Source organism: Trachurus trachurus (genome assembly GCF_905171665.1).
Source record: "Trachurus trachurus genome assembly, chromosome: 8".
NCBI classification, from domain to species: Eukaryota; Metazoa; Chordata; class Actinopteri; order Carangiformes; family Carangidae; genus Trachurus; species Trachurus trachurus.
In genome coordinates, this window is record NC_139905.1 from 24,790,567 (window position 1) to 24,812,632 (window position 22,066).

Genomic DNA, 22,066 nt, shown 5'->3' on the forward strand with positions numbered 1-22,066 from the left:
CCTTTTTAATCTGCGGCACCAAACCGGAAGTACTTCACTAGTCGGGGGAGGTCAAGATCAACGCTAGCGCAACAGCAAGGTAAACACGGAAAGTAGTCGGCATCAGTTTATTTTATCTGTGTTGTTCGCGGTGGACGTGTTGGTGACACAGTCCGGTGTGTGTTTGTGTGTTTGTGTGTTTCAAACCGAGGAGAAGCGGCGGAGGGTGAGACAGGGAGGAGGAGGAGGAGGAGGAAGGGAGGAAGAGGAGGAGGAGGAGGACGAGGAGGGCAAAGTCATACGTAACGGAGATTAATGGAGTAAAGGAGCAGCCGGTAGATCAGCAGCAGACTCAGGAGACAGAGAAAACCGTCCGCACAAGTCGGGGAAAGTGATTATTAGTCGCTGAGAAAAATGACATGTTGGTTAAGTTAGGAAAGTGTCGGGTTGTGTCAGCTCGGTTGTCTCCGCATCAGTGGGGTGTGCGTGTGTTGTAACAGCAGGACAACATGGCTGTAACGTTGCATGTGTTCACAGACCAGAGACACTCATCTGTTAATGGAGATAACATCTCTCCCTGTGACTTATTAGAGAAACACTAGGGGTTTAACGATAGTTGCTGTGTTAGCAAAGTGATTGATAGATTAAATTACCACAACAGGCCACACAGGTTTCTAAAAATCAATTGCGCAACTAATGTTTAAGTGTAAGGAAAAAATTACTGGATGGCAGATCTGATGAAATTATGTTTTAGTATTGGGTTTTTGTGTCAGACAGCTCTGGGAGGAGAGTTGCTGCTGATCCCATTAATGACTGGTTAATGGTTTTAACCACCAGGCAGGCAGTTGTATTGTTATCTGCAGGGACTGTGTTAAAGTTGTTTTTCCTTCTATTTTTTAATCATTGGACTCAGTTTGTCAGTTGCTAATATTTCTACTTTGCTTTTATTTATCATAGTCTATATTTATTGAGGTTTTGTATGGCAGGTTTAGACCATACAAGCTTTTTTAATAGTACAAGATAGTCTCTGACATTTTGTTGGTCAAACAGTTCATCAATTGAGAAAATAATAGAGATTTGATAATGACATGACTGTTCGTTGCTGCCCTAACTGTGATTAATTCATTTATCTGCATATATCTGATTCGTATTATTGTATCAATTTATTAATTTAACTGTAAAGAAACAAAAATGATGAAAACTGCTGCTTATAAGTCTGTAAATCTCTACGATATTAAACCATATGATAAAATACCTCAGTGATATGTCAACGTGAAGCAGGAAATGGTAACACCCAAACGGAAAACAGTACTTTGCTTATATTTCTGTTTGATGAATGGTCTATTGATTGATTGTTGAATAGGTGTTCAGCTCTAATGTTAGTCCTGGCAAGTAACTTGTGTCAGTTTTTTACACGTGCAGGGTTTAAAGTGTCTAATGTCCGGCCTTTAATATTAAATCAGATAAGTCTTGTAGCAGCTGTTGATGGATCTGTCAGTGCTATGTAAACTTGCATAATGTTGGCAAACATAAGAATCTTGTTTAAAATTTGTTTGTGCTTCAGATAAACAAATATAAATCATACAGGAAATCACACACACCCATTTTACAGTAAATGTCTGTAAACACACCTTACATAAGTGTCCTCTTAAGTGGTGCAGTAAAAGCATTGTGCAGTCTTGCTTTCACCTCAACCAGTGTTCAATGATCCTGAAATCACTATAAATTAACTTAACTCCTGTTTTGTCTCCTGTGTGTTACAGATGGCTCACAGACTGCTAGTACGTAGAATTTGGACGCTGTCAGTGAAAGAGGTTCGGTGTCACCCAGCATCCACCGCCACCATCGCTTCCTCCTCCTTTTCCACCTCCCTGCAGTCTGCCACAACCCGGGTCTCCTTCCTCTCTCCCTCACGCACTCTTCCTCGCTCCCTCCCTCACACCTCCAGCCGGGCCGTCTCCTTCAACGTCCAGGACCACGAGGACTTCACAGAGAGGGTCATCAACAGCGAACTCCCCGTGCTAATTGACTTCCACGCACAGTGAGTAGCTACTCCTGGGGGGGTTTCGATTGTTTTTTCCTCTAAAGTGTATATATAATACATAAAACAAAACATAAACATAAAAGCTCTTAAGTTTTTGCATTAGGAACATAGAACAATTAGCACTGGTCACTTAAATCTAAATTATCAAAGCACTTACTGCGATCAGACTACAGACAACCTGTTGATTGAATCATTTTTTGACTGACCGACTGACTACAACACTACAAAACACCCCTAGATAGGATAAAATAATGCCAACTAATTATGTCAAAATAAAAGCCTAAGTAGAGGTAGCCTTTTTGTTGAAATGGTTAAATAGTTGAGGCATTTGTCTTCCACCCTGTTCGCTTTAATCCCAAACTCTTTTAGTTTTCACAGTGGTCATCTTGGTGTTGAAGCTGCCGTGTGGGAGCAGTTTGGCTCTCAAACAAGTAATTATGTTCAAGCTAATCAGCATTAGTCCAAGACATGATTAAAATGTCGGCGTGGACGCTGCAGTGTGACTGTAGTTCAGCTTTTCACACCCTGCCCTTGGAAAAGACCTTGTTTTTCCAACTGTCCTGTCTCTTTAAATGACTACATCTCATATACACACTGTGTGTGTATTTTTGCACACATGTACACATCCTGCTATGGAGACTCCACTCTATAGGCATGTGAGGTTACACAACACATACTTTAGGTTAGCCAGTGGATATACTGAGTCCTGTATAGAGGTCTGCATCTCTGTAGTATCCTGATTATTTAATGGTAATTCTGTTCCAGATTCATTCTGATGTTAGTTGTCAACCTCAATGTATGTTATTCAGATGTACACAAAGTTTGACTGTAAATATTTTTTGGCATAAAGGACCAGGGAGGTTACATCTTATGCACTGTGTTTGCACGAGGAGACGTTATGTGAATAATTTGAATTACACTAAAATGAGCATAGCCAGATGTTATTTTAGATGTCAGATTGAAGGCACACGGTGGGTAAATTGGTGGTATTCAGGGTATTTTTACCCAGGTGAAGGAACTGGAAGATGAAGCTCATCACAATAAAAGTACTGACTATAAAGGACGTTGATCTCATGTGAACTAGATTGGAACAAAGTGTCCATTGAGAGGGAATAGCCATTAAAGGTAAAAACCTCCAGGGCCACGGGTCAAAACCATTTCTTTTACACAACCTGTTGTTCCTCACTTTCAAGAGAATGTATCACCTGAAGTTCATTATTCAGTATTCCAAAATAAAACTAGAAAGTGCATTTCCTGAAGCAATGCTGGAAAAGCATGAACAAGGACACGAAGAAGCTCAAAATCCTGAAATCTTCATGTGAACAAATCGAAATGTATTGAACAAAAAGACATTGTTGCAGATGTTTAAAAATTCCCCTCAAACATCTGAAAGAAGGGCAGATTAATATTCACAAGAACAGATCATGTAATAGAAAGCAAAAAAATCAAGGCTCCATTCTGTGGCTCCATCAAAGCTACAGGGTCTCTGGCAACATGTGAGACAAACCCACAGCCTTAACATCAAGAGTCACTCTCTGTAAAGACAGAGCCCTGAGCACTGACATTAAGGAGCTGTCAATCTGTGTGTGTGTGTGTTGGTGTCGGAGCTGCATGATGCTGTCAGGTGTGTGAGAAACAGAGTTGGCGAATGTGCAAGAAAACATTTTAGTTAAAATAACAAATACGGTAAGAAATCTGTTCCCCTGACACCGTCTGGTACCCAGAGTAGTAGCCATAATGTCAGGTGGTTCCTGCTGGAAGTAGTGAGGTGCGACTCTGGGACACAGAGACGCATTTATATTTCAACATCCAGAGGCAGAAATGCATAAATGAATGAATAAATAGATATTAAAGGGATAATTCAACATTTTTGGCAAATTGGCCCATTGCCATAATCCCTATAGTTTTAGGAGTACCAGTAGGTTCATTACCTTTAATTGTTGTTGCAAGCTATTTTTAGAACAGCGGAGCTGAGTCTAAAAATAGCTTGCACCGATTTGGAAAGGAAGTGTTTTCATACTACATTTACCATGAGCCTCCGCGCGCATGGTGAAATTCTTGGACCGGCGCAAGACAGACGTCTTGCCAAGAATGTTTTCATTCATCAAGAATTAAAGTCAGAGGTTCGAAGACGATCAGATACCGTCGTAGTTCCGACCATAAACGGCGATTCTGCGGCGTTATTATCGTTCAGCAAACCGAAAGTAAGGAAACGCTGGTCGGCTCGCCCAGCATTTCCACTATTAATTAAAATAACAAAATAACGATAGAGACGAAACGATATATTTATCGAAAATGGAGCCATTAACAAGTGTGGGTAGCGTAGATTCATCCACATTAATGTGAGACTTTTTTATAACCAAATACAAACTCCTCGTTGTCCCTTTAAATGATAATGATATGAAATGATAATCAGCAACATTTCCTACACCAGTGCCTCCCTTCATGCTGCAGCAGTGGTGGGACTGCTTATAGGACGTTCCAGTGAATTATAACAATAAATAATTATATAGCACTTCTCTAAACAGAGTTACAAAGTTTTTCAGCAAAACCAAAATGTCGAATGAAGTCTGTAGATGAAAGCAGTGAGCGTAGTTCAGGTGAAGTAGGCTGAGGTTTTGAAGGATTTGAAGATCATTCCCATTCATTTCAATGGGGACAAAATGTAGAAAAAAGCTAAATACTTGAAAGAGAATAGAAACCTAATAGAGTAGAGACCCTCCAGGAATAAAAACCCTCTTCATCATCTGAACCTTTGTTATTTTTGCTACTGGCCTTTTCACAGGAGGCAGTTGACCTGTCACAGCAGCACAGGGAAGCTGTGTTTACCAAATATGTGGTTCAAACAAATGATGGTAAAATTTACTGCAACATCATGGCAGAGCAATGAAATGAGCAAAACTACATCACAGTCAAATACAGACATGAAATCAATATCCGTGGTGTAGGTACACCAAGTCTGTAACCACACAGCTGCACACCAGATATATTTGGAGTTTTGGACATCCATTTTTCTGAATGAGTCAAGATGTGTTTCGAAGTTTAAATAAAAGAAAAATTACAAGTTAAACTTCTTGAGTGCCGAAGAAAGGTTTGGTCGTCTTCATGATAAATTCATGAATCAGATTGTAATCAAATTTAATACATTTTATTTATTATATTATTTTATTTTATGAATAAAAATGAATCGCATTGCTCCTCGCTTCCTCCAATACACATCCAGGGGTGGAAACATCCTTGATTAATTTCTGGGTCACAGGCTGGAGGACCAAGGAGCAGAATTAGAAAGAAGCCTCTGCGCTGTGCTGGATCACGGTCGCTGTCCCCGGCTTACTGGGACACTCGAATGTTGTGAAAGAGGCCTTCTGCTTTATATTGTTCAGCTTCCCTTTGTTTTTACACCTGTTGTTTGTAACTGTTAGAAAAAAAGTCCCAAACAAAAACATACATCATAATCATATGTTGAATAATGTTTTAAAGATGAATGAATGTAACCAGCACTTTAACCCATTTGCTCCATGTTGAAAACCCTCCCACAGCTTGTAGTCACATGCTGCTCATATGTCATGTTGTACAGAAACAGACCCTTTGACACTGGTTCTGTTTGTGTTGTTTTTTTAGGTGGTGTGGTCCCTGTAAGATCCTCGGGCCAAGGCTGGAGAAGGCTGTTGCGAAACAGAAAGGCCGCGTTGCCATGGCAAAAGTTGACATAGACGACCACACAGACCTGGCAATTGAATATGGGGTGAGATGAGCTATTTTTGTGGCATTACTGAGATTTTTTTTTTTTTTGTAGTTTACCATCATAACTTGCAGTGTGAATAGAGTGTCCATTGTTAGTTGTCATGAATTAAATTTAAAACAAATTTAGCTGCAGGAACATATGCAGCCAGAGGAGGACAATACATTTCATTGTGCTTAATTGTGTTCCTGTTGCGTAACAATCGCCAGGTCTTGATATGATCAGTCACATAATACATATGTTTGTTTGCCCTCCAGGTGTCTGCCGTTCCGACGGTAATCGCCATGCGCGGAGGCGACGTCGTCGACCAGTTTGTGGGGATCAAAGATGATGATGAGCTGGACTCATTTGTCAGCAAAGTCATTGGACAATAGACCAACTGTACCCGCCCTGCCATTCATCACCGTACCGGTGCAGTTTTGTATGATCCCGGCATTGTCGGCAGCCCTCAGCCACCATCTCGAGCCTGTTTAGCAACCGCCAACAAATAAGTCGAATCTTGCCACCAGTCCCGGCTGGCAAACTCTCAAAGTGCTCACACCCATCCCTAGACACACAACCGCTTCAGCTGTGCATTACCGCGTCTGTCTCTCTGTCTCCCTCTTTGTTTCTTTTGTCTAGTGCTGGGTGTGCGCCTCCGTTTAACCTTTTTAGTTCACGCTGTGCTCCATTTTGCAGCAGTTTCATTTCTCTCAAGTAATGTGACAGCTGCGCAGCTCTGCTCCTACCACAAAGAGCCACAGAGCTGGTGTGTAACAGTTTGCTGTAAAAGTCTGTAGAGAGGAAAACTACGCCGCTGTAATGCACTTATACTGTATGACATGAGGGATGAACATTTATAGTTTTAATGGTAAAGAGGATTTAATTTAAAATCAGATGAATGAGGTTTGACAGTGTTACCCGTAGTTCCTGCTTTAGTCCACAAGAGGGTGGCATTTCTCTGACATCGCTAAGCCACACATGGTCATTTTACACCAGTATGCCTAATAATAATGTGAGAGAGGAAGACATGTTAGCGTGTATGTGTGTATGTATGTGAGTGTGAGTGTATGTGTCTGTCTGTCTGTCTGTCTTTGGGTCCTGACTGTGAAACTGAAGTCGAGCAGGAATTGCAAATATAATGAGTTTGATTTAGTTCATTACTGAAATGAACTCAATGTACCACAAACACGATCAAGTGACGTAATAAAGGAGTGATGTGATGTTCTGTGGTTGATTTGTGTTTTGAGCTGTGGTTGTGAAAAAAAAAAAAAAAAGGGCTGGAGTTTTACTGTCCCTAATGACCCTGGTGCAGTGTTTCTGTGGAATCCATGGACTTTCCCGGCCCCGTCTGGTTAGACAGCAGGGTGAGTTTACAGAAATGAGCCGCTGGTGTGATTTCCTCCGCGTCTGTAGGAAGCACAGGAGAAGAAGTGAGCTCTCAGTCATTCCCCGTTTTATTACGTCTCTGTTTAGCACAGTCGGTGTCTTACGTTCTCCTCCTCCTGTGTAGCCGTTACTCATGTTGTCACAACCCTATCATCAGAACAGAAACAACCTCCACGCCACCTTCCACTTATTGCCTCCCTGTAAATGACCTCCCTGCCGCCACCCCCTGTAAATCAGCTGTGTTTGCTCTCTCGTCTGTCTCTCTAATCTCCATAAAGTCGAGCCTCGCACACCTGAGTTAAGATCCTCCTCCGAAACCACTTGCCCTGAGTGATGGCGTGCTGTGACCTTCCAGCACACGCTTAACTGCCCCCAGTTGACCTTTCAATTTCACTCTCACCTGCCCGCGTCTCCACCAAACACCACGCAACAACAACATAATAATAGACTTTTTGGGGCCGTCTGCTTGTTGGGAAGTTTCCATGGTTCCAACTTATTAAACCAAGAGTAATAAAGAGCTGTTATCACTGGACGTTGTAAATGTTTAACAGTGGAATAGTAGGGCAAGGCAAGTTTGCAAAGCACACCAATACAAGGAAATTAGGTGTTTTACATAAGAGAGGTAAAATACTTTTCAAGTGTTTTACCTGTGTCTTAGCAGCTGAAGCTGTGTGTGTGTGTGGACTGTAGGATTAAGGCATTTCTGTGTCATCGCCCGCAAGAGACACTCACTTGAGTAAATGAGGTCAAATGGGGCTGAGGAAGACAGGAGAGCACCTGCAGTCAGAGACTCCCTCCAGTCATCTTGTCATCATCCCCTCTTCTCTCACGACTCGCTAACCAAAAAGACATTAAGGTCCCAGTATTGCCTTCCCATCCTGGCATGCCATAACAGAGACCAGAGCTGACGGAGTCATGACACGGGCCTTCAGACTGCTTATTAAGTGCACATCATCATTTGACATGTTCCATCTGCACTATTAGTGGTCCCTGGCTCGGATTACATCATCGCAGATGAAGCCGGGGGGGGATATATAATATAATCAGGCAGAGTTGCTCAGTAGCAACCAGAGGCAGAGACCCTGGAGGGGCTTTTTTTTTTCTTCTTCTTCTTTCAATAGAGGGAATTCCACAGGCATTACATAAGCAGGTGTGAATGAGGCAAGTGATCCAGATGCACAAACAGAGTTGTTGTGTGCTGGATGAAAGACATTCCTGCATAGTTTAGGAACGTCTAGGTCTGTTGCCACAGCATCTTCATTAATAATCAGCCATTTTAACCAGCCAGGCTCTGTCTCGGTAACCACTGACTGGTCTTGAGGCCTCAGCATTCACACCCATGAATAAATCTGTGCTCCAACCCCCCTCCTTCTCCAACCCCCCTCCCTCCACCCCCCCCATGTTGTCTACTCATCCTCTTTGTCTGCCTCTCAGACGAAGAGGAAAGAGGTGACTGAAGAAATGACGACAAGCTCCAAAGGTTCAAGAGCAGCACACGTAACCCTACACCTCTTCCGCCAAAAACAATAGACCACACCTCCACCCTCGCTCCCGCTGTCTCTCTCTCTTACTCAACCACTCTTGTGACCATATAAGGCAAAAAAAGACAGGGGCAGCCAGCAGCTGCTGCTGCTGAACAAACGCTCCGAGAGGCAGAATTGCAGAATTCTTCCAGTGACTCTGAGCCGACTCCACCGCCGCCTTTCTCAGAGCCTCACAAACTGTTCATGTTTGCCCTGTGCTTGTTTGAAACTAAAGTGCCTGTCGCCAGGCCAGATGCTTTGCTCTTTTTTTTTTGCTCTGTGAGTGTGTGTTTGTACAAGATGCAAGATTGTGTTGAAACTTCTGAGTGTGTGTGGGTGAGAGAGAAAGAGAGAGAGAGAGAGAGAGAGAGAGAGAGAGAGAGAGAGAGAGGGAGCAACTCTATAACAACACCCAGATCTGGCACGGCCTGAGAGCCTTCAGTGTTTATAGTAAATACATAGCTGTATTTGTATTTGAAACACATGCTGCCCTCCACCTTGTTAGGTCTTCATGCTGTTCCAGGCAAATACCATCCCAAGACAGACAAAGCAGCCTGTGCTGTTTATACCCCTCTGTCTTCTCTCTCATGCAACACGCACATGGCTTACGACAGTATGTCGGCTTAGCGTGCAATAAGAGCTGCTGTCACATCAGCACCGGTGATGAACGAGCAAAGAGACATCTTAACAAAAGAGGGGGAAGCTTTCCGTGTTTTTTCCCCGTCTACTCCACATTCCAACGTTTTTGTGAGTCAACATGTGTCTTATCACTCCTTCCTGTGTACTGATTACTACGGAAAAGGAGGAGGATGGAGGCACAGGGAGCATGAGCATAGCGAGACCAAAGAGCAAGACGACAGAATAAACAGCCACTCACTCTCATTATTGCATTATCTTAAAAGCTGGGGCTGCTATTAATTATTCTTGGTGGTTCCGGCTTTTTACATACACACAAACAAACACTTTGCTTTATCGGGGGGGCATGCAGGAGACTGTGTGAACTGGTGTTGTACGTGGCTGGGGAAGGATGTCGAACTAAAACGCAAAGTGTGTTTGCCCAGGGATCACTTTAAAGCGTGTGTGCGTGTGTGTATGTCAGGTAAGAGGAGGTATACACGGCCAGATCTGGGTCAGACAGCAGCATAAGATACCCTTTTTCTTTCTTTTTTAGCAAATTGGACACAGGTCTGAGCCACGGTCTCCTGTATGTCCATATTGTGTTCATGCATGAGGGCACAGACGCACACATTCTCACCGTGACACTCAAGCGTGAATGCCCACACACATGAATTCACACAAGTAATTACACAGCCGGCATGGTCAGTGAGTTAACATGCCACTCTTTTAACATGCTGTCACTGAATGGCTCTCTTTCTTTCTCACTGGATGATATAATGGCTTTGCACACCCTGAATTACAGACACACCCTGTTGCTATTACAACCAACTGAAGGGAAGGAGAAAGAGAGAGAGAGTAGGTCACAGGGAAAGGGAGAGCGGGAGGTAGAGAGAGACAGAGAGGGAGGGAGATAGTGAGGTCAGAAGTGTCCATATTTGGACATTTATGCCTGCATTTTATTCCTACATGTCTTTCTTTGCCCAGTTCTCTTTGTTTTGAGTCTTATGCCATTTACCATGTGACTACTGTTCACTTTTTAGGCAGAATGTTATTTGGAGATGTGATTTTTTTTCTACTTTGCTAAATTTGCTTTGAATTCAGATTTGTTTATTTGTATTACTTTCTAAGCAAGTAGTTTCTCTCCCTCTCTTGCCCTCCCTTATTCTCCTCCTCTTGGCCCTCTCTTCTTTCTCGGCATCTGGTCCTGCTCAACTAATGGGTGACAAGGTGACCTTTGACCTCGTAGCTGAAATTTGGGATATTTCCCATCCATCCAGGACAGAGAGAGAGTGTGTGAGATTTATTGATTTTTCCAGGCAGCCCCTTGCTTGAACGTTCAATGTTTTGCTCTACATACATGTGATGTCCAGCTGCTAAACGTATAGGAAAACACACAGACACATTCCTCTCATAATGACACACAGCGAACATAAATCACACGTTCTACAGAAAATGTGATTTTCCTGTGTGTACGAACGGACGGCAGCCCTGCCCGAGGCCCCTTTATAATGTGACTGCTTGGGTTAAATTGGCGTTAAAAGCGGTATGCTGAGTGTACAGTTGTTGTCACCTACAGAGGTAGAGATGGAGAGAAAGTCATCCCACGGTAGAGCAGCATCATCTGGTTCGTATTCCTGCCTTTTATCAGACTTCACGTCCTGAGTGAAGAATGGAAGATAAAACAGTGAGAGGTCAAGATATAGCTTGTCTGAGAAGAATGATGTTTGCACTTCCTTCCTCTAAACCATTCTGTTCACAGATTTTCACAGCCCTATCAGAGGATCACCACATCAACAACATCCATCTGAAGTCAAATGTCGTCATCTGACCTGGTTTTGAAGCGAGCATTATGTAATGTCTTTGAAAAGATGAAATTATTTTTGCTGTATAATTGAACTGTCATTTTGGTGAGGTTTGCATTTGCTACATTAAGGGCAGAGACTCCACTTTTCAAACATTCATTCATTTCTTTTAGCTCTTTCAAATGGTTGTGTGTTACTTCTTAACTATTTCAACTGTTTCTGTTTCTTTTAATGAACTATTTCAGCTGTTTTATCCACTACTTCTAAAAACTTTTCAACTGTTTACTGATACAAGTCACCCCAACTGTTTCATCCACTACTTTAAGCCATATCAACACTTTGTCTATTACTTCATGCTGACTACTTAACAGGTTCTGTTACATTAAGCTAATTATATTACAGAACTTTAAGCCAACTATTTTAGCTGTAGGGTCGATTACTTTTAGCTATTTCATCAGTTTCAACAAGCTATTTCAACACCTTATCCAAAACCATTTATCTACTTTGATAAAACTTTCTTCTCACTTGCTTGTTACAGCAGACTCAATGTGTGTTTATTTATTTTCAATCAAATCATACCCAATATTTTTTCCCAAATTAGTAACTCTGGACCACAATCTCTCCCCCCTGGCAACTGCGGTTACCCCATGAAGCACAAGTACCCCTCGCTGGGAATCGCTGCTTTAAATTATATTTCAGGCTCAGCTCTTGCTGATCAAAGCTGCTGATTTTTTTTAAATCATTGTTTCCCACTGAAAAAAATGAAATATATCTAGTTTCCATTGCTAATGTTTCCCTGCTGGTTGTGGCATGCATTGGCCCTGTGCCTCCAGTTCCACTCTACAAACTGTGCTCAAATCACCCAATTTGAATCCCAGAGGAGTGTTTGAAGTAAACAGGTTCACATTGTACCGTTCCACTCCTGCGTGTATAGACTTTGGCAGTGGCACCGCACTGTAGAGCTTTTTTATCTCCATAGCCTTCACTTCACACATCTCTTTTTATTCAGTTTTCTTACACTGGCGCACCACCCATTCATCTGTTGCTTTGTATTTAACTTCACCCACGTGCGCTCTGCAGAGATCTCTCTATCTTCTTCACTGCCGACTTTTATGACTGACTGGTTAAAGAGACATGTCAACATTAATCATAGTTTCACTGATCATTTATCTACCTCTCATTAATTACGTGGTTGCCCGAAGCGGTTCCCAGGTAGTGTTAACGTGCCTGGTCATGAACCTGGTCTTACCAGACTGAATGATGGGAATCTGTGAGATTAAATCAAACAAATGATCTGTACTTTATCGCACATTGTGTTAGTTTCCTTGATTTGATCTTATGTCTGACAGGTGTACTGGTTCTGGTTTATTTACAACAACAAAACAACCACAGAGCATTGATGGGACATGCTGGAAATCCTATATATAGATTTTAAACTAAAAACGTAGACATGCGATAAACCACACAATGCTGTGTGGAGTATGGAAAATCTGTGATGATCAAATTGGCATTCACATGAATGTTTAATTCTTCATCATTGTTATACATGTATTATAAAGGGACCGTTGAATATTTAAATCCAATGGTTTGAAACAGGCCAATAGGCTGAAGCTTTGTTTTTCTTTTCTTTTCTTTTTTTAACAGTGACATGATGTTCTAAATCAGTACAGTTCAAGACCCTATAGGTCAGTGTCCACCCTGCCAAGGTGTCCTACAAAATCTTTAACAGCTGCATTGGTCCAATTTTGCTGTTGACCTCTGACCTCTTTTTGGAGGAGGAGGGAGCATATGGTGCTATAATATCATTATAAAATATATATTATAAAATAAGTTATTATAAAATCTATGAATAATATAACTTCCACTGTTGGCCAGAGGCAGGTGTAGAGGTTGTTTTTTTTTTGTCTGTGTAGTGAAAGTATTTCATGTGATACAATCAGAGGCAGCAGTACCTGTATAAAGAGCCCAGACAGACCTGCATGTGTGGGATTTCTCAGATATTTGGCAGCCTCACAGCAGGAATAGTATCAAACAGTTGGAGCCATCACTGCTACTTGTTTGCAGTGTGTGGACAGCGGTCAGACTGGACACTGTTGACACACCGGGGAGACCCTGGATGATCCAGTCCATCCCGAGAGTGACTGGTAGGCTACATATATGGTCATAAAAATCCTTAGTATGCACATACCTCTCTCATTAAACACAGCTTTATCTGTCCTCCCTCCGTGCTCTTAACTCTTTCAACTTCAGCTATGCCCCTCAGCACTCAATTTATGCACGCCTTCAGGCTAACGCGATTGGTCCAAAGTGTGCGGACTGTAAAAGCGCGGCACGCATTGGCCACAGGGGCGGATACATGAGGGCCCGGCCCCGCCTCGTCCTGGACCGCACCCCGGCGCCTGCTGTCTACGTACCGAGTGAAATTACGCGACCCAGTGAGCAGCCAGTGGAAGAGGGAGGGCAGAAGGAAGAGGGTAAAAGAAAAAAAGATAGAAAGAGTGACTGAAGTAGAGAAAGAAAGAGGGAGGAAACAAGCGCTGTAGTTTAGCCTGAACTCTGCGGAGCTGCTGTCGACTGGAAAACAAGTTTGACTCTAGGCGACGCTGACTGATCCTCTCGGTTGTTGTTAGCCACCCCTCTGAAAGGCGCCCTGCACCCCAAAAGCAGGTAATACCCTCACTTTGACCACTTTTTGTCTGCCATGCTCTCTCTCTCGCGGTGAACTCTTTCATTCAGTCTGCCCGTCACTCCAGCAAGTGCAGTGAACCAGGAAGCACGGCGGCTGGTTCACGGCTGCAACTTCAGGGTGGAGTGGGACCTCCCTAACAGATTTAACCCCGGGTCTCCGTCACTGCACAGCGTTTGGATAGATTTAGCCTATTATAATTAAAAAAAATAAAAATAAAAAAAAAACCCAGGCTTGTAAACAGTATGCGAGCAGGAGACCGTCAAATCCAGCAGCATTATTGTGGCAGCTGGCGAGGAGCTAAAAGCCATAACTGTGGAGGCAGGAAGTGAGTCGCCTGCATGAGTTGCAGAAAAAGGCCGGTGAGGAGTTTGAGCTCACGCGGGGTGGAGAGGAGGAAACGGCGGGTTCACGCGATACCAGCACCGGTTCGGTCGGGCTGGGGCTGGGGCTGGGGGTGGGGTAGCGGGTGAGGGGTTTTACCGGCGGAGAGAGTATATCATTAGTTTGTGGTTGAACTTTTCGGTTTGTGGCGGTCAAAGCCAGGACGACGTGTGTGGCCAGCCAGCAGTGTGTCTGGCTCGCGGCATGACGTCACCAGTTCACCGGTAAACCGACAAAAAATATATAAAAAAATAAAACGTAACGACGCCGAGCAGCTCGCCCTCGCTGAACCATGTCATAAGTAGCCTGTGTGTGTGTGTGTGTGTGTGTGTGTGTGTGTGTGTGTGTGTGTGTGTGTGTGTACTTTGTGCTGTTTCATGTCCCTGTTCTCCTGCTGGTGCGCCGAGGCCCCTGAGGAGGTTTCAGCTGGCCCCCGGTTAAAGATGGAGAACATTTGACTGTGATTTAGGTCACTGTAGGAACTGGTAGTATGCATCCTGATCTCAATGGGTTACTCTCCTTTCTGTGGCTGCCATTAAAACATTAACTTATTACATTATTTATCTTTGATCAAACCATGGCCTATCAATAGAGATACATTTTCTTTTTAGAATGGAGCCATGGCTACATTATGTATGAGTCAGACACAACATTTTCATTTACATTTTCAGTTTAAGCCAGCTGCATTCCTCCTAAAGCATGTTTTTGTGTTGCATTCAAATGTCTGATATGAAGGCAAATAAAGTTTTACTCCCAAGTCCAGGGTGCATAGTATGGAAATGCAGTTTTAACAATCTCAGAGCAGACTGTCAGGCCTCCAGAGATTATTCACATAGTGGATCTGGTCTTATAACTAGCCTATAATTTGCCAAGGTAGATAAGCATTGCTTGTGTGAGTTAGGCTGATTTGATCCAGAATGGTTATTGCAATACACTGGGCTGACAGCTGAAAATGACCGGGTTTTACTTCTAGGAGCTGGGCAACGTGATTTTTCCATGGCTTAAGAGATTTTATGGGGTATATCAGTATCCAAGTGAAGTACATTTTTATTTCTTCAGGCCAATGCCACAAATCTTTCTCAGAGATTTTCATAAACTCTAAATCGTAAGGCTCCCTCTAATCTTGGAGCCATGAAAATTAAGGACACATTGCGGCTAAGTTAAGATTTTCAATGTGTAAAAGCGGAGTGGAAAAATGTGGATCAGAGAGAGCTTTACACAGATGTGTGTCTTCTGATTTCTGTAAAAATCTTTTCCCATCTTATGAAATTTTGTTCACTCTGCACTCGGCCCATGAATCATCACATTCATTCTGACTAATACAAATGCAATTACAGCGACACACTTGAAGTAATCATTCCTGCTGGCTAATCTCAGACACTGTTTTATTACAATCTGACTTTAGTCACATTCTTGTGGGGCCCTAGCCAATGTATGTCATGTTGCATTTACACAAATGCTGTGCTTTTGTCAATACAGTTTATATGTTCGCTGTTTTGGCACATCATTGTGTTTGTACGTTAGGAAGCAAACAGGCTCTGTAATGTTCACACGCCCTTCCCAGTTTAGGAATGGCAGGTTGTGTGATTTCAATATTTACGAAAAAGATGTGTTAACTTTAGTCAGACTGGGCAGTAGCGCTCGCAACTTTGGCGTTTCTCCAGCCAAACCTGCTTCTCATTGTACACAGTGTTAGTGGTCTCGGAGAGAGCAGCACCTTCCTCGCACTAACTTTTAATAATCAGAACCGCACACTTACAGTGCGCTGATGCTTTCAGCCAAGAAGCCATTAAACCACAGTGTGAGCTTTACCGCATTAATTCCTTTTTTTCATACTCAGGCATACAAATGATTGCGCAAATGATAGTTCATGCTGAAATGCACTTAACACTCGCTGACGTGTGTATGTGTGTGTGCATTTCTAGTCTCATAAAGCAGGTGTGCATCTCCTTCATCGAACTGTCATTTGGTGTGGTGTTTCTGCGGATGATGCACCTACTACACCCTCTTCCTAAAGCAAACACGTGACAAACCAACATCTGTAAATATCTCAACCTGAACGGGACACACTGGGTGACATGTGGTATGTCATATCCTGTTATTTGCACATGAGTCATTTGGTTGAATAAAGTCCTGGTGATACATTGTGCAACAGCTTCTGGAGGCCAGTTCCTCTCATTTATTGCCAGTTTCAGTGCAGTTATGAAGCCCCCCCTCCGCCCCCCGCCGAGATCATTACATTCCAGCATTCGTGTGTCAGCAAATGTCCATACTCCAGGCCCCCGGAGAGAGCTATGTACTGTAGGCCAGACAAGATTAAATGCAGACATTTTAAAAGTGAGGAGGGAGCTGGTGCGCGAGGCCGTTCGTTCTTCACAACATGCCTGTGGATGTTTAGATTTCATTGAACAGACAGTTGTCCTGGACCCAGCCAGATTACTTGCAGCCCCCTTTTTTTTTTTTTTTGCCTTTTGTTACAAACGAGAGTGGAGCATAGAGAGGGCAGTGTGACACGGTTTGGCACACTACAATCCACAGCTGTCTTCTGTTATGAAAGTCCCAAGGTTCTTTTTAACAAATGTGAGGTGTTTCTAATCTTTTATCTGCGTGTATGTGTGTGTGTGTGTGGCCCTCTAACTGCATTCTTAAGCCTAATCATCCCTTTTACCTCACATTGTCAGGCTATGTTAAGAAAAATGCTCAGGCTGGAAAAGAACAATAAGAGCTGCAATGACTAGTTGGTTAATCAATCAAAAGAAAATGGATTGAAATTGATTACTGATTGTTATTGTGCTTATAAAGATGGAAATAAATCACTGCTTCCAAATCAAGAGAGGAATTGAGAGTGATTAATAAAACAAACAGTTGTGTGGTCTGAGCTGTAAAGTCATATGTTAACAAGAGCTGAAGAGGAGGCCGCCAGTTTTGTTTTCCTAATACGTTCCACTCATTTGTTTTCTAGTAATACTTGGTGCTGTGGCCCGTCGATGATTGATGGGGCAGCAAAGTCAAGTGTCATGCATATCCCAGTTTCCTCCATAGTCAGCTGAGGTTCATTCATGCAGGGAAAACATTCCAGCCGGAGCGGACTCGGAGACTGTCAAGATTCTCCATTAACCGTGGCCCGGCCGACAACGCCGTCTCTCAGCCTGTATAGTCACAGCGTCGCTCACAGAGTCACAACACTTGGCTGAATTACCGTGTCCAGAAAAAGACATAATGTCTGTTTATCTCAGACAGGCGGTATCAAACGCATGCACACATGTCGAATGTGCTGACTTTATGTTGTGGCGTGTGTCATTAATCCTGGCCTTTAATTCAGGTCACTCAAAACGGCTGTTTTCTTGAGTATCTCATCTATTTTGGTTGTGCCCAAACACATTTCTTCTGGCCGAATGCGCAGCATAATTAAGTTGCCTGAGTCTGTCTGACTGGTTGAAATGTCTGGGCTCGGGATGAATCTGCACTCGTGTCTGTTGTGGGTTTCCTATTTCCTCTCGCTGCACTTTTTATTTCTTACATTTCCTTGGTGCCTCCGTCTCCTCGTCAGACCTTTCTCATCGATCTCTTTTTCCCATCTGCCTCCTACCTCATTTCCTCCTCCTCTGCTTTTCCTCTGCTTGTGTTTTCTTTGCCATCTCCCTATCCTTCCCCCCCCCCCGCCCTCCTCCTCGCAGCATGCACCTGTAAGTTTCTCAATACAACTGAACAATACAAGGAAGTGGCTGAGCTGTGGCTTGGGCTACACATAGAAAAGGAACTTGTTCAAAATTCCTGATCTGGAAGGACGGACCTTGACCAAGCCGTTTGTGATGATTGTGGTGTAGTAGATAAAACTAGTAGATAAAACTGCTTTCTGTTTTGTCGAATAAATGATGAGGTAATGATCACAGGTTGCTGACCTATAGTCCAGGCTTCGTACGAGCACTTTTTTTTATTGATCCAACTTCCTGTTGGGTGAAGTTTAAGGATCAGTGAACACCTGGCTGTAACTCCCTTATGGAGGGGTGTGTCTGTGTCTGTGAGGTTATTCTAGTTGGCAAATCCTGTCAGAAAAATATCCAGAGGTTTGCTACTGTTATGTATTTGGCTTGTATGGAAGTAATTCGAGATAAGTAACTCAAGGTGAAACAAGTGAATTGAGGCCATGTTTTTTTTGGTTTGTTTTTTAACAGAGGCTGAGAGATGCCACGTGATGACCCTAAAACAGAAAATGGATCTAATCAGTGGTGACTGTGCTCTGTTACTGTACATGACAGAAAGTAGACTTTGTCCGCAGATGGGTGGGTGTGTGTGTGTGTGTGTGTGCGTGTGAGCTGCACATCTGACGTGGACCTGTGCAAAGAAGTGCATATACGATTGAAATTGCGCAACAACTCCAGTGTGGACTCTTTGACCATGTGCTCTGTGATGGTTCTGTCTCCTATTGGACATGTTTTACCAGCGTCAGTCCAAACAGTCCTGCACAACCATCATTCTCTCTCTCTCTCTCTTTTTGGGTCTGTGAACACATTGTTTGAGCAGATGATTGATAAAACGAGATAGCTTTGTATGGTCTGAGTTACTGACAGGGAGTGCCCCAGGTCGCGATAACAGCAGGTGATACGGCTAAAAAGAACCACATAATAATCCAGGAGGGTGAGGTGGTTGGCGGGAGCTGTCAGTGGTGATAGGAAGAATAGTGTGAGGGGGGAAAAAGGATGAATATTTTAAGGGTGCCAGAGTAAGAGGTGAGACAGTAGCGTCAGATTTTCTTAGGCGGTCTCTGCCAGAAATGAAAAGCCCACTTTGTGCCAGTGCAGCATTCCTCCGAAGAAAAACGACTGCTGACAAACAGAAATGTGTATCTTAACTCCCCTCTGCATTCTTTCACTGTCTGTTAGCGGCTTACGTAACCATCCATCTATTTATCTAGCGGTCAATACTGCTGGAGTGTTTTAGTAAAAGAGCAAACTGCTGCTGCTCAGTATCTACCCCCATTTTAACACCAGTCAATTGTGCATTCAATGGTGTAACTAATCGCTGTCTGAAAGATAGACGTGGAATTTGTTCTGTGTCCCTGAAAATTACGAGCTTATCAGAACCAACGCCCCGTTTCCAATTTATCTATAATCGTCCTTGTGATTTGACTCAGGTTTCTATAAGGTTTACGTCCTGACTCCCACTGGATGAAATGGTTGAAATGGGGCAGAAATGGTTGGATAGGTCAGTGATCCCCAGCCAGGAGGCACTTGTACCTAAAATTCAAAGATGAATAGTTGAAATAGCTTCATAAAAATAAAGGATAACGGATTTAAACATGTTTTGATTAGAGAAAACTGTGAAAACTGGTTGGCAAGTGAGCAGAGAAGGGTAAATGGGAAATGGCAAATGGTTCTGATAGCATAAAGGGATCGTTCAACATTTTGGCAAATTGGTCCATTGCCATAATCCCTATAGTTTTAGCAGTAGGTTCATTACCTTTAATTGTCGGTGCAAGCTATTTTTAGAACGGCGGAGCAGAGCCGCGAGCTGCACAGAGCTACGCTACGGAGGCTAATGGGATTTCTTGGTTTCCCTCATCAAATACACAATCCAACAACTCCAAAACGCTCTGCTGGACAAGTTGTGACCTGCACGTTCACCACGCTATGAAATAATAACGGGACGTTACGAGATGGAGTTGTTTTCGAGGCAAATGCAGAGACTGCTTGCCGAAAAACTGCACTCGACGGGAACACGCATCAATTAATGTTGAACTATCCCTTTTAAAGTAATGAATGAACCGTTTGAGTCCAGTCCAGCTTCTGCCTCTCGCAGTGGTTATGATAGTTTGAAATGCAGAGTAAACCAAACCTTCCTCCCTCAGTCACACAGAAGATCATTGTAGCATCCCTGTTATATAACGGTGTTAAATAACGTTCAGTTTAAAATCAATTCAGTTGGAAGATGAGCGGCGGTGTTGACGAGGGGATCCTGGTCGATCCGACAGAGCTGTGTGGGACTAGTAGCCTACATCAGACAAAAAGGTCGGGAGCCGCTGGTGTAGGTGATGTGCCGAGGGCTATAAGACCTAGCAAAGGCCCCTTTAGTTGTAAACGGTAGATGGCACTGGGCAGCTCGCAGTTCAAAGTGAAATTGGATCCCGGTTGCAGCAGGAATGTGAAAAGTAATGTGGAAAGTGATGTAGATCTGTCATGCAGTGCGGTTATTTTCCAGCAAGGGCTTAATTTACTTCTCACTCCTCGGAGCCGCTCTGCATGTGCTCAAGAAAAGAACGCCACCATACCTCCTCCTCCTTCTCCTTCTCCTCGAAAAAAAAAAAGCCTCACACACAACAAGTTCCACAAATGGCAAAATAGTTTTCTCAGTTTGTCATTTCCTCTTTCCTCCCTTCTCCTCTCCTTGCCCCACCCTTCCCACTTTCAGAGAAGGAGGGCGAGAGAGGGGGGCGAGAGTCGACGTGTGAGCCTATAATGAATTTTGACTGACTCAGTACCTTTCCCTGTCTGGCACCCAGTCCGTCTTTCTTGAGAGTGAAACTCTCAGAGAAGTGGGGGGATGAAGCGGTGAGGCCACGACTCGGGCGGGAACCGTCGTCCCGGAAATGCAGATGTGATCATTTGTTATAAGGGGAAATGTAAACAGACAAACAAATTAGGGCGACTAACAGCAGTGTAAAACAACATCCTCAGTGTGAGGAGGACAGCTGAGGGCGAGCGTATGGCTGGGATGTTGAGATGAGATGCAGTTGGTAGAAATGCAGCGTTATTGACTTTGCTGCTGGTCTATTATTATTCCTGTCAATGGGCAGTCAACACGGCACAGCTGCTTTATGGGTTCCCTTCAGCCGGAGCATTAAGGGTTTGACTGTACATGGTAGTGCTGTGGTAGCGGCTGTCACGACTCCTGGCTTTTTACAGTAACTCAGGGAGAGCCAGTGAGGTGGAAAGGAATGAGAGGGAGTCTGACTGATGGATGGAGGGATGGACTGGAAGTTTTTTTGTTTTTTTTTAATATAAAGACTAAGGTTGACCTGCTTTCTAAATGGCACAAATGGGATCGAAAAAGGCTCTTCCCTTTTCCATTTCGCTCCTCGTTCCCCCCTCCACATCTTTCTCAAAGTCCTGGCTCCGGCGCTGCTTCCTCTGTTTGTAACCACATTCTGGTCTCTATGAAGAAGCCGCTTTCTAAAACTGGCCCCTGTTCCCTTCCTAGTGTTATTTCTTCTATGCTGCCTCTTCCTCTCTCAAGCTGCTGCTGCTGCTGCTGCTTTGACAGGATACTGCTACCTCTGTTGTCATTTGGGAATTTTTAGAAGATAATCCTTTAATGGTATCTCAGTCAGGTTCCATAAAGTGAAGTGATTTTTGCCAAAGGTTGTTGCGGGTTGTCCCATGTATTCAGTTAATGAGTAATCCTTGTTATGAATAGCTAATGTCATCATAAATGTGCCTCAAGAGAATAGATAGTGGATGCTTTCACTTCCGAGCAGTAACAAGGAATCAAGGAAACCTTGATTGTTACAGGATTAGAGAGGACTTGGCAGGAAGGCTGCAAGAACCTGAGCCATGAGCCTCAGGTTGGGTGGGGGCGATTAGTGTTAATGCACATTGTTTCATCTCAAAGTCAAGTCAATATCCCCAATCTTACCTTAACTGTGATGGAAGGCCTCGGTCTAAAACCGTCTGGTGGGAGTTCTTTATCCCTCCTCTTCTTTCTACTTTCAATATGGATCAGCGCTCGTCAAACTAGAATAGCTGTCAGAGTCATTTTTAGTCCCGGTGCTACTCTCTGAGGACGCAGTTTGAAGTGTGTCACTGAGTTATCTGTGTCAAGCATGTGTGTCAGCATATCAGCGGACTTGAGGCTCTCTGGTGTCTTTGCGTCTGTGCCAACAATGTCTACATTAGAGCTGAAACAATAGTTGATACAATCATT

The 22,066-nt window shown here is 43.4% G+C and overlaps 2 protein-coding genes across 4 annotated transcripts in view; both read left to right on the top strand.

Moving 5' to 3' along the window:
- On the top strand, positions 1-6,958 carry txn2 (thioredoxin 2). 2 transcript variants are annotated; one of them, XM_083976646.1, is made up of 4 exons: positions 1-79; positions 1,743-2,020; positions 5,645-5,768; positions 6,023-6,958. In XM_083976646.1, exons 2-4 carry the CDS (start codon positions 1,743-1,745, stop codon positions 6,137-6,139), a joined length of 519 nt encoding a protein of 172 aa, XP_083832772.1. In that variant the 5' UTR covers positions 1-79; the 3' UTR covers positions 6,140-6,958. The 2 variants fall into 2 exon arrangements, with proteins under 2 accessions (XP_083832772.1, XP_083832773.1); XM_083976647.1 differs by having other exon boundaries at positions 72-155.
- A 6,515-nt stretch (positions 6,959-13,473) lies between these two features.
- LOC310989573 (myosin-9-like) overlaps positions 13,474-22,066 on the top strand; it is a 34,128-nt gene continuing 25,535 nt past the window's right edge. For both annotated transcript variants that reach the window (XM_083976672.1, XM_083976673.1), the window contains exon 1: positions 13,474-13,743. The gene's annotated coding sequence lies outside the window, so the exon portion shown is untranslated. The remainder of the gene's footprint in view (positions 13,744-22,066) is intronic.

Coding starts and splice junctions, on each gene's coding strand:
- txn2 (XM_083976646.1), top strand. CDS start 1,743: ATGGCTCACAGACTGCTAGTACGTAGAATTTGGACGCTGTCAGTGAAA. Junction 2,021..5,644: donor CTAATTGACTTCCACGCACA/GTGAGTAGCTAC, acceptor TTGTTTTTTTAG/GTGGTGTGGTCCCTGTAAGA. Junction 5,769..6,022: donor ACCTGGCAATTGAATATGGG/GTGAGATGAGCT, acceptor TTTGCCCTCCAG/GTGTCTGCCGTTCCGACGGT.